This window comes from Odocoileus virginianus, chromosome 3, assembly GCF_023699985.2.
Source record: "Odocoileus virginianus isolate 20LAN1187 ecotype Illinois chromosome 3, Ovbor_1.2, whole genome shotgun sequence".
In the NCBI taxonomy this organism is placed as follows: Eukaryota; Metazoa; Chordata; class Mammalia; order Artiodactyla; family Cervidae; genus Odocoileus; species Odocoileus virginianus.
The window spans coordinates 42,037,080-42,049,756 of record NC_069676.1 but is presented as its reverse complement, the minus strand read 5'-3'; the positions used below and the strand labels follow the sequence as shown (position 1 = coordinate 42,049,756).

The window sequence follows — 12,677 nt, the reverse complement described above, 5'->3', positions numbered from 1 at the left end:
GGCACAGAATCTGAGGGTCTTCATTTTTGTCCTCTTTCAGCAGCTTGCAAACTACGTTTTTGGTAGCTGAGAATGTGTAATAGATTTTTGGATTATGAAAAATATTACTCAGCACTCACATTATATTGATTCAAAAATAAAGATTATGCAGTTCAACTGCACAATAAAATACAGCTTTATGGGATGGTAATTTTTTACTTAAGTTCTCCTACGTTATAGTGGAAGATAATGGATTCAGGAAGGGCACAATGAGGAATAAAGCTGTTGTATTGTATTGGTTAAATGACGTTTTAAATGATTTGGCTGTCAAATTCGTGGAAAGGTTATGAACACTAAATGAAAAATCTAAAATTAATTCCATACTTCAAGAAAGTGTGATTTATACCATAATAAAATTAGATTTTTAGTTAAAGAAATTTAGTCGTTAAATAATGCCCATGTGCTAACTCTCATTTATAACCATCTGGTTTGAAGCTTCCGCAGCAGATAATTTCTTCCTTAAGCAAAGCATTCGGGGTCTTGGTGTCACTTCTGCCAGTAAATTCTATTCTGTTCAGTTCTGCTACAGGTTTTGGGGGAGTACTTTTTCAAGTACTGGGAAGACATTCTGATTGAGCCACAATAATTGGTGGAGACATTGAACTCATTTCCCTCCCCAAGTGATCTTACTGTTTCTCTGCCTTTGTTATCTTCATTAATGGCAATAAAGATGGTGATGGCCACCGGTTCAGGACTACTGTATGCCAGCCACCATACTAAGTGTGCTACAGGCTTATATTTCACTTAATCCTCACAACAACTCTATGAAAAAGGCACCATTCCTACCCTTATTTCACAGATGAACAAACTGAGGCTCAGCAAGGCGAGATAATTAACCAAAGATGGCAGGGCTGTGGCCATCAGGAATAAGCCAGGATCCAGCCCAGATCCATCTGACTTCAGAGTTCCATCTTTTAGTTCCTATCACTTGTTTCCAGAATATTCACTGAGTATTTACTTTCAGGCGGCAGAACACAGTGGGCTCCCCAGGTGGCTCCGTGGTCAAGAATCTGCTTGCAGTGCAGCCGCTGCAGGAGCTGTGGATTCGATCCCTGAGTTGGGAAGATCCCCTGGAGGAGGGGATGGCAACCCACTCCAGTACTCTTGCCTGGAGAATCCCATGGACAGAGGAGCCTGGTGGGCTACAGTCCATGGGGTTGCAAAGAGTCAAACTTGGCTGAAGTGACGTAGCACACAGCAAAGCATGGTGGCATGATTTCCAAGACTTGAGTCTAGCCTTGCCCTGGCCGCTTGCTACCCTGTGACAATTTAGCAAGCTGTAGCCTTTCCTCCTGGAGAACCGCCCTCATCTGTAAATTAGGGCATGTGATTTATTCTCCTTCTTCAACAAATTTCTGCTGTGTACTATGAGTACTTTGTCCTAATATATTTTTAAATTTTCGATTGACATGTATCAAACATATTGGGAAGTGGACACATCTTAAGTGTAGAGTAGAACTCCATTAATTTTTACAAGGTGAACACACCCAAGTGACTACCACCAAGATTGTAATTTAGAACATTCCCAGTACCCCCAGAAACCATCTTTTTTTTAAAACTTATTTTTTAAGTTGGAATATAATCACTTTACGATGTTTTTGCTGTACAACGTGAATCAGCTGTGAGTATACATATATCCCCTCCTCCTTGAACCTCTCTCACATCCCCTCCCCCACATCCCACCCCTCCAGATTATGTAGTTAGGTGTGTACAAGTTTAGAATTGCTATTAATTCCTATTAAATTGTTCTTTTATCATTATAAATCTAATGTATTCCTCTTTCTTCTTTATTCCTTTTTCCCCTTTTCTCTTGTCTTTTTTGGGGGGAATTAGTTTTTTGTGATCCCACTCCTTTGACCTTATAGCATTGCTTTAACCATTTTTTAGATATTAATAGGATTGTAATACTTAAATTCCATTTGACCTCCTGACTTTATGATCATATCATCATGCATTTTAGTCCTGTAAATAGTATTACCTTAGACAGCGTTGTTGTTGTTGTGTTAAGCAGCCAGAACTAGATCTGTTCATTTTTTAACTCTTTCTGATCTTTATTACTTCTTGGACAATGATGCATTCATCTGAAAACACTTTCCTTCTGCCCAGAGTGTTTCCCTGTATTGCTCTTAGTATTAATCTGCTGACAATGTATTCTCTCAGTTTTTGTCTGTCTAGATATATCTTTATTTTACCCTATAAATATCTTTTCATTAGGTATAGAATTCAAAGTTTTCCAGAATTTTAAAGATGTTGTTTCATTTAAAGATGTCACTGAATTTATGTATCCAACTCAAACATAATAATATAAATCAAGAGGAGGCTGTGCAGATTATTGAGTTCATTTCTTTCTGTTTCCCTTTTCTAGGATTGCAGATCCTCTTCTGGTTCCATTATTTTCTCCTGTAAAGATGGCTATCAGATCTTTGTAGGTGATGTGCCCTCTCCACCTCCACCACCCACTCTCTGGCTATTTTAAATATTTTTCTTTTTGTCCTTGAAAATTCAACTATATTTTCATGAGGACCTAGTTATGGTGTTCATTGTATTTATCTTGATTAGAGTTTGTGGAGATTCCTAAACGTCTGGATTGATGCCTTTCATCAATTTTGGAAATTTTTCAAGCATCTCTCTTCAGATATTGATTCTGCCTAATTTCCTCTGATGCTTCAGTTACATACTTGTTAGAACTTCTCACCATGCTCCATAATGTCTCTCATACGCCTGTGTTTTCTACTCTTTATTATTTCCTTTCAGATCTTCAGTCTGGTTATCTTCTACTGACCTAGGCTCCGGCTTATTAATCCTATGTTTAATTGTGTTTAGTCTTCTGTTAGATTCCTGTTCAATCTGACAGTCATTTATTTTTTAGTTCTAGGATTTCCATTTGATTCTTATTTTAATTTAAATTTTATGGTGAAATGCAGCATCTTCTGTTTTCCTGAACATATTAGTCATAATTATTCTAGAGCTTGTGTCTGATAATTCTAAAGTCTGGATAACCTGTGGATAAGTTTATGCTGTCTGTTTTGTTGAATTTTAGTCATTTGATACTGTTTCCCATCATGCCTAGTAATTTTGGTTTGGATGCTGGACATTATGTATTGTTAAAAAAAATTAATAAACAAAAGTTTTAATTAAATAGAGCTGAGAGACAAGAAGGGGGAGTTCTCATACCCTGTGACAAAAGCAGAATTCAAAAGGAAAAAGAAAGACTCCTTTTGTTTCCTGGCAACAACCTAGCCAATGAAAAGCCATGAACTCTGCGTTTACTATTACCCTCTCAATTTATCAATACTTTTCACCTCTGTAAAAGAATTCTCCTTCCTTTGCCATGTGGGGACTTGCACATGACTCATCATGGCTGTAGACCCTGAATTTCAACTCTCTTCTCATCCTGAATAATGCTTCCCCCCCTTTTTTTCTGGAGAGATAGCTTACAATTTTTTAGTTTTAGGTCAAAACTATGAAAAATTATATGGTGTATGGATTACTTTTTTGTCTCTCAGAGAGGACTTACTTTTATTTGTTAGATATGGAATGCTGGCAGATCATCTTGATCTACTCAGGAATAGAAATTCTTTGAGAATATATGATTTTAACTGAAAGTCAGCTGCATTTATCAGGACCACTCTTCCTTTGAGAGCTTAATTTCTGTCTTCCGAGCACCATGATACTGTCAAAATCTGTTTTTTGTGTTTTAGTTTATTTTTTAGTTTGTTTGAGGTGAATTTTTTGCTTATTTCTCAACCTCTTGCTCTTTATATATCCAATTCAAGCATAATACTGTAACTCAAGAGGAGGCTGTGCAGATTATTGAGTTCATTTATTTCTGATTCCCTTGTCTAGAATTGCAGACCCTGAAGTTTTGGTTGCTTTTGTAGCCTCAACTCAGGTATCTCCCAACTCAGTAAGGCTTCTTTAAGCTCCAGAGCAATACTTTGTTTGGCTTGTATGAAAAACCACAAATTCCCCAAAGGGAAAATCTGGCAGTAAATATGGGGCTCTCCACCAAACCCTTTTTTTCTCTCCAAATATTGGCTAAGTTCTGTCTGCCTTTGTTACTCTCACATGCCTTCAAGAACTTTTTTTTGTTGTTATTTATCCAATTTTTGTAGTTGTTATTAGCAGAAGGATTGGCCTAATACAAGCTATTCTTTCATAGCCTGAAGCAGAAGTCTATCTCATCTAATTTTCACACTATTAATTGAGTGGAGTTAGAATGTTTTGTGCATAAGCTTTGTAATTAGACTTTGGAATTTAAATCCCAGTTGGCCATGGACCAAAATGTGAGAACTTGGACAAATTTTAACCTCTCTGACCCTCTACTTCCTCTACTTTTTAATAAATATCTGAGAAATAAAGTTGCAGAAACCTTAAAGGTCAGATAACTCCACTTTTATTTAAACTATTTCAGTGCATAATAAAAGGGAAACTTCCAAATCCAGTATATGAAGCTAATATAATTTTAATTCCTGAAACTGAGAAAAATGACACCTAAAATTATAGCTCAATCTCATTTGTGAATACTAATGCAAAAATGTGTTTAAAATCATAGTAAACAGTATCTAGCAGCATATTTTTTAAAAAACATCATGATTAAGAAAAGCTGACTCCATAAATATAGATATAATTGACTACTATGAAATCTACTAGAAAAGCCATCGAATTAATAGAGCTGAGGAGAAAAACATCATAGGATATCTCTATAAGTGCAGAAAAATTATTTGGTTAAATTCAACACACATTTATTTTATTTTCATTCAACAAATATGTATTGAGCATCTGCCCTATTATAAATAACACTGAAAATGCAAGAGTGAGAAAGATATTGGCACCATCCCAACTCACATTCCAGTGGAGGGAAAGAGCCAATAAATAAGCAAGTAAGGGGACAAGCTAGAACATAAATTTATTTTTAAAAGTCTATAAAATATGCATAGATTTCACTAATATGATAAATATGCTTGGGCCAAAAGCCAGCATTTTACTTGATTGGGAAACACTACCGGTTTTCTTCTTAAAATCAGAAGACCAGGATGCTCCCTATGTTCAAAATTCTTAACATTAGTGAAAGAATTAGCTATAAGAATAAGACTAGAGTAAGCAACAATAGAAGCTGGAAGAAAGAAGGAAAATCATTGCTATTTGCAGATTGTATAAATCAACAAATGGAGATGCCAAAAGTATCATTTGAAACCTATTACAATAAGAAATTCAGTCAAGTGGTTGGTTTTATCAATATGTAAACCTCAATTGCTGTCAAATATACAAACAAGAAACAGTTATAATGAAAGACAAATTCCATTCATGACAACAAAAGGTGTGTAATAAAGACATTTTCAAAATATATACAGGAAAATTGTACTCTTGAAAGAAATAAAAATAGACTTGAACAAATTATTAAAAATACCATGTTAAATAAGGAGATACGTTATACAGAGGTCAATGTACCCTAAGGTAATGTATAAATTTTATGCAATTACAATAAAATTCCCATAAGGTTTTTTTCTTGAGCTATAACAGTTGATTTCCTGTTCCACAAATACTAGTTACTTCCAGGGATGGAGGTGCCAGCCCCTAGAGCAGAGTCTGAGCAGCAGTGTAGAAAGAGCTGGGTTTACTTAGTACATCATCTGCTTTGTGCCTTCGGCATCTCTTGTTCCAGTTATTGTTCTCCAAGCTCCTTCTTTTGAACCTTGAGCTTATGAAGAACCAGCATTTGGGAAGCCTGTTTGGATAATTGTGCCATGCTGCTATGCTGCTGGCCTGTGACATGGTCTCCCATTGGTCTCCACTTGGCCTTTTGACTCATTACAGAGATGGCAGTCAGAAAGTGTAATTTAGGCAAGACAGGGCAATCTTTTCAGTGCCTCCCCAAGTTTCCTTCCCAATATTGGCTCCTCCTTCCTCGCCCCGTAAGAATACTAGATGAGAATGCTGAGGTATGAAAGACATACTAATGCTAAGGTATTTGACCTTCTGTTCTTCAGTTGCTAGAATGGATTTTCACCTTAATCTTAATATTAGGCTCGTAAGCGGGTCGCTTATAACAGACTGTAGATGCTTTTACTAGCCATGAAGCCGCAGTAGGTTTCAGCCTTGCCCTGCATTACTTCTCACTGGGCCTTTTCCTGCTGCCTGACCATGCCTTGTACTTTTCCGCCTTTTCTCAAGCTATTCTCTCTTCCTGGTACACCCTCCCTCCATATTGCTACCTGAAAGCCTCCCCATTCTTCCGTGCTATTTGCAAAGGTTCTTTAAAGAACCTTTTTTTCTTACATTTTTCATTTGATTGTGAACGTATTGGTATTCCTCAAAGCAAAATCTCCTCTTTATTTCTCAGTAATTTGTGTTTGTTCTGTACCCTTCTGTTCAACTGTGAATATCTTCAATTCAGGGACTCTATCTTTAACCTATGTAATTTCTGAAACACTTTGCTCATTGCTCTGCACATTGCAAGAAGATGAGATTGAATTAAGAAGAGCCAAGGCTTAATCTAGTCCAGTGGCATGGAGCGGCTATCCAAATTGTCCATAGTTTCCCACACTTTGGAAACTCTTGAGGAGCATGATCAATCACCAGATCATGCCAGTGACCTGCACAGGAACAATAATGGTCTTTACCATGGCACCACAAATCACAGCCTGCTGCTGCTCACGTCATTCTGGCTCCTGTCTACTCATGTTTTCCCTACAAACACTTGCAGTCTAGGTTGAGGGTGGGAATTCAACTTAAAACAAGGTATTTCCTAATAATTAGAACCAGTTTCCATATAAGGAAGACCATGAGAGTTGAGTCTGCTCATTAAAAACTGCATGATTAACAGTATTTTTGCTTAAGCCAGCAAAGCAGCAGCTGATTTACACTTATAGATGTGTATGTATATGTTGAGAGTTTAGTAGCCCCAGCACTGCTGAGTGTCTTTTACTTACGAGATTGTTCACCCTTCTGTGAATGAATGTCTAACAAGAGGTGAGGTATTTGCAAGTATTTCTACATATAAATTATTCTTCAAAAACACCAAATCTTTCTTGTCTTGCAGGAATCCAGAAGCGTTGAAGTCATAAGAAGAGAAGGTAGGGAAGATGCACTAATACTCATTTCATTCTCATTGCGGGCATATGGATGTAGTTTGTTAAAGTTAAATTAACTTCAGACTGTGGGCAGCCTGTTCTTTGAAATTTCATGTGACCTGTTCTGGGTGCTGACTACTTGGCACTGGCCTCAGGGACTGCAGAAATGGAAGCCGAAGTTTGCTTGTGAGAACTATCTTCTACCTTCAGGTATCAGAGATGGGGTCTCGGGAACTGGCTCATTCATGATAATGTTTGCAGTCTCTCAAAAGAAGCCTCATTTTTGAGTGAAGTTTGAAATAATTATTTAATTTAACCTGGTGAAAACTACATCAACAGTAAAAAAAATTGTTTATGGTTAGAGGTATTTCAATAACTGGGAAAAGGTGCCGATGTGAAAATTATTTCTGAATAGATTTTTACAACTTTAGTTAAGCTGAAATAGATATAAGTAATTAATTTTCCTTTTGAAAACAATTCCACAATGCTTTATTTTATAAAACAATGCTTTATTTTCCCTGCCAGAGTTCCTCTGGTGCATCTGTTTTCTGATTACTGAGGTAAATATATATAAGGGTGGTAATTTCTGAAATCTTTTAGTGGAAATTGAAGTTACTCTTACATGCTTTCAGTGATACCTAGTCTCTAATAAGAGAGTGTCTTTTGTATGATTTACGGAAATCACCACCAGTCATCCCTTTATTTCAGGGATGGGAGGATGAAGTTAGGAACCAAAGTGAGTTCTTGGTCTAGGGTCTGGCCTTTGGTTTTAGCTGTAGCCACACCTCCTTCATGGTGGTATTGTCTCCAAAAAGAGCACCAATCATTAGAAGTAAGAAAATACCATACGGAGATTCAAATCTAAAAACCTTGTCTCTTGGTTAGCTCTTATTTTATGCAACACAATGAAAAACACAGAAGGGCCATGTTACTGAAGTGTGTCTCTAGACTTTAACTTTCCATACTGTCTATCCTGATGGGTTCATAGAACCAGTGGTTTGCTGCTGTCTACGGTACTGGAATCCTGGGTTCAAACGATCTGGTTAATCGAGCTCTAGGATGAACTTTATGGCTTTCACTCTCATTCGCCATTGTCTCTGGTTTTGGGGCTCAGCGTCCTCTGAACTGCATCCATAGCGTAAACCACATTGTTTGGACATCAAAATCAAATGATACTGGATGAAGGTGGGTGGGGCAGAGAAGGGCTGTTTCTGATTCAAAGCTGTGTTCGCAATGGATATCATGACCATGTAATCTGGAGAAAAATAGCCATTAGGAGACAAGTTGGCGTGAGGTTTGGTTTAGAATCCTGTTCATTCCACTACTCCTGAGTGCGTGTGACTGTTTGGTGCACAGCACCATTTGCATTGTGGACTCATATATGAGCTTAACTGTTTTGCACTCTTACTGTTCTTGTGTTAGAAATGTCTTTAAATAATAAGGCTAGGATGTGAGAAAACCATGTGTATTTTTGCTCAAAGGCATAAAAGAACTTATTGTACCTGAGACTCCAAATTCCTAGAAGACTAAGTGTCTCAGGATGAGCAAAGGCATGGTTAGGCTGTATTCTATTTTCCCATAACCCTCTTCTTTCTTGAAGCAGCATGTTTCATAACTGGCTTACTGGGAACATATGCCTTGGGTTTGTACTGGTAAATTTGTCTTGGTATAACAGAAACATTTTTCTTCCTTCTGTGAGCTGATGTTTCTTGCTTACTTCTGTCAAAGTTGAGTGTTTGAAAATTCCTGCAATAGCCCAGTGCCTTAATGTCAGTGCTTATAACCTGGCAGGTAGGAAGGAAGAGTGGGACCTTGTAGGTCAGTTCTGAGTATTTTTTAAGTCTGAGATTCAATGGCTTGGGTTGTTAATCTTCCCTAGAACAGTGTATGTGTATGGGTATAAAAATAACAGAAGTGCTGTGAATATTTCAATAAATATTCCTGCATACACAAATAAGACATTATTGTCTAGCAATGAACACTTAGCTTTGACTTGATCTGGCACTGAAAGAGGAGCAAATAATTAACCCTCTGAATTTTTCTGCCTAGTTTACCAGGCCCAGGAGATCCTGGAAAGGTCTAGAGGGGTAGCCTCTGCATCACAAAACCTAAGATATTTTTCTGTTTTTGTTTTTATGTAACATCTGACTCAGGATATCAGCTCCAACCAGGGTTCATAGCTACACGCGAATGACCAATTGCCACTTTACACTCTAACTTTTGGAAGCTCTTCATTAAGTCTGTGGAGTGAGAAGTGAGGGGGCTAGTATTAGCAGTGGAAATGGAGTCCAGGCTAAGTCACGGTTGGAGATCATGAGGGTGACACGAATGCACTGTGTGCCTCAGATGGGCTCCGTGCCTTATTTCCCCTCTGCTGCTCCCATCCAGCGCTGTCATGGTTCTCAGACTGTAGCCCGGCTATCTTGCCTCATGCATTGTCCCTGCAGCCTGCCTGCTCTTTGTCCCTCATCTTTGTGAAATCCCACCTCTCTCTTATCCCTTCCAATGCTCTCTCTGAAGAGTTTTGCTCACTCTACTTTACCTGGGAGTTAAGTCATTCATTTCCTGAGAGCTGAAACCCTCCCTTCTTTCACTCCTAAATTCCTCAAGGCCTTAGCCCAGGGCCTATAGTTGCTCAACAATCATTTCCTGAATTAAGTGCAAATTTAAAAATTGCCTTGTATATGTATTTTTTCACTCTGATCCTGTCCCAGTGATATACAAGGGAGGCGCTGAATCATTTGGTTCTACAGAGGCACTTCTAGGAAGTGTTCTGTGGATATCCAGATATTCCCAGCTGATGCACTGATGAAAGTGCTCCATGTTCAAATAGGTGTGGTATAATACCTATACCTATAATAGGTTGGATTGTGTCTCCCGAAAAGATATTTTGAAGTCCTAATCCAGAATATGTGAATGTGACCTTACTTGAAAATATAGTCCTGGCAAATGTGTAATTATGATGAGGTCATACTGGAATAGGATGGACCCTGATCCAATAAGTGAGATCCTTTTGAGAAGAGACTTGGACACAGACACACAGGGAGAAGAGCATGTTCTAAAGGAGGCATAGAGCAGACTGAGAACATAAGCCAAGGAACACCAAGGGTTGTTGACAGCAGAAGCTAGGAAGGAGCGACAGAGAATCCTCCCCTAGAGCCTTCAGAGGGAGGGTGGTCATGCCAACACCTTGATTTCTGACTTCTAGCCTCCAGAACTGGGAGAAAACAGATTTCTCTTGTTAAGTCACTTACTTTATAGAACTTTGCTACAGCAGCTGTAGGAAAATAAAACACTTGGTAAATGCTGGACTCAGTATCAAGCTGGTTGTTATTTTTATTGCAGAATCTCTTAGGTCATTAAGATATTAAATAGGACTTTGAAAAGGGAGTGTAATATGCAGCGTTTTCCAAACTTAGTTTCCCATGGCATCTTGATTTGTTGTTTTTAATCATCTCTGGCTAGGCTTCCACACAGTGCCCTTTGCAAGCCCTGCTCTAGAGAGTCCACCAAGAGGGACTGCTTTGACAGAGCCCAGGACATGCCCCAGCATGTGACTGTCTTCCAAAGGTGGTGTGTGGAGAGAGTGGTGAGATAGTTATAATGTTAATTGCATCTTAGGTATTCCGAAGTTTTCTGAGAGCTTTCATGTTCCTTATCTCCCTTGACTCTCAGTAACCCATGATATAAGCAGAGCAGATGGCATCTTACATGAGACTCCTTCCTTTTCATGCTTATTTTAGTAGGAATAAAGAGTTCTTTGGGCCACGGTCCCTCTGGACCAATGTCCGTCTGAGACATTGAACCTCTTTCTAATAGGCGGGTGATGATTTGATCTCGCTTAATCACCCAAGGATTTCTAAGCATACATGATCACTGCCAAGCCCAGAGAGCTAAGAGGGACTCTTGGAAGAAAACTTTCTAGGGGAGCTTTGTTTCCAATTTAGATTTGTGAGAAGGACTCTCAGGGGAGCCTGGAGGGTGATAGAGGATCAGATATTGTGGCAGGACAGCAACCTTGGGAGGATGTCTCTTGGTATTCCAGGTGGACCTCCTTCTACCTTCAGGGCAGTCTTACATCATCCTCTTGCCCTGGGTTCCCCTTTGCCAGCAGCACAGGGAAGGCAGATGGCTGCTTCTTCATCGCCTCTCTAATGCAGGCCTTTTTACACCTCCCTCTAGTCACCTACAATTTAATTTCAACTTTTTTTTCTGAAACTTCCACAAAAGGTGCCAACCTCACCTCGCCGAGACACTCCCATGTCCACTCTGAGGGCTGATGCTGATGATAACTGCCGGGATCCATCTACCCAAACTGGTGCTTTTCTCTAACTGATCCCATCACACTGAATTACAGTCATGAGAGAACACTCGAGTGAGATGAGCAAGCGGCCAGGATAATTCAGCCCTTGTCAGCCATCTCTTAGAGCATGGGGTGATCAGTAAGCTATTCCAGATGTCTGTGACTGCGCTGTGATTAGAGGCTGTGGGTTTTGGGGGTGGGCACCAATGTCACACTGCATTACCCATCTTCCCGACAATGGCTCACTCACATATTCCCGTCTAGACCAGCCTGCCGTGGCTTCCAGCAGGGCTGTGAGGGAGACTCGAGAGGAGGGATGCTACTGTCTTCACAGAAAAAAGAGAGGGAAGTGACAGTCACAGAGCTGGGGTGGCTGTGTCTCCTTAGCAATGCAAATCTCCTACATAAACATGACCTGCCAGTCCTGAGTGTGTAACTAGAGCCTCACTTTGTGAAAACCCTTGGAATTATTCCCTTAATTGGCAGCTGCCTCTAATAGCCCCTTTATAGTTCTTTGCATCTGGGTGAACTTCAGCTATCAAGAATTGCAGTCTGTTTACCATTAATTTTGATTTTGTTTAGCAGATGTTTTCTGGGGCTCTCGGTTGCCTGCATAATCTATCTTGGTATAATGTAAAGTGGCTGACTCTCTTCGATGAAACAGATTAATAAACTCCTAACTTCTTTTGAGATAACTTCTTTAATGGCTGCAGATGTAGGGAGCTTAGAAGGAAGCCATCCAGATTTGTCAGTGCCTGGGGTAGTGGGTCCTTTTCCAATCAAGACTGCCATCTGGGGAAAGAAATGGGATTTCCTTCCCTATCCTGCCCCCACTCTATACAGCGGAGCTTGCTTGTTCTCTCCAGCAGTTATTGGGCTCCAAAAAGTTGGGGGTGGCACCTATCTCCTTCCGTGTCTAATTCCACAGCAGCTGACTCTTTCTGGAGAGAGCTTTCTCTTTAGCTGCTGGAAAACTGACATTGTACCTATGTGCCCCAGGTTGAGTGGGGAGTGGATGACACAACTGGCTGGTGCATTCTGGTTGCATACAACGATTTGGTACCCAGTTTGGCCATGACCAGTTGACAGCAGAATCCCACTTCTCCGCTTGCTCACAGTGTGACTTGGGGGAAGTTACTCAATCTTCTCTGAAAAAGCTTAGAACAGCAATAGTACAGACCCTTAGTTCTAACTCTACGTTGTAGAAACCCAGCTCACACTGGCTAACGCCTCAACACCTTGTGAAACTGCAGAATCTAAGG

At 39.6% G+C, this 12,677-nt stretch overlaps 1 protein-coding gene across 4 annotated transcripts in view; it reads left to right on the top strand.

Annotated features, from left to right (window-relative positions):
* FSTL4 (follistatin like 4) overlaps positions 1–12,677 on the top strand; it is a 657,291-nt gene that overhangs the window by 272,873 nt on the left and 371,741 nt on the right. For all 4 annotated transcript variants that reach the window (XM_020908080.2, XM_070465356.1, XM_070465357.1 and 1 more), the window contains one exon: positions 7,082–7,115. In XM_020908080.2, the coding sequence (XP_020763739.2) occupies positions 7,082–7,115 (34 nt within the window). The remainder of the gene's footprint in view (positions 1–7,081; positions 7,116–12,677) is intronic.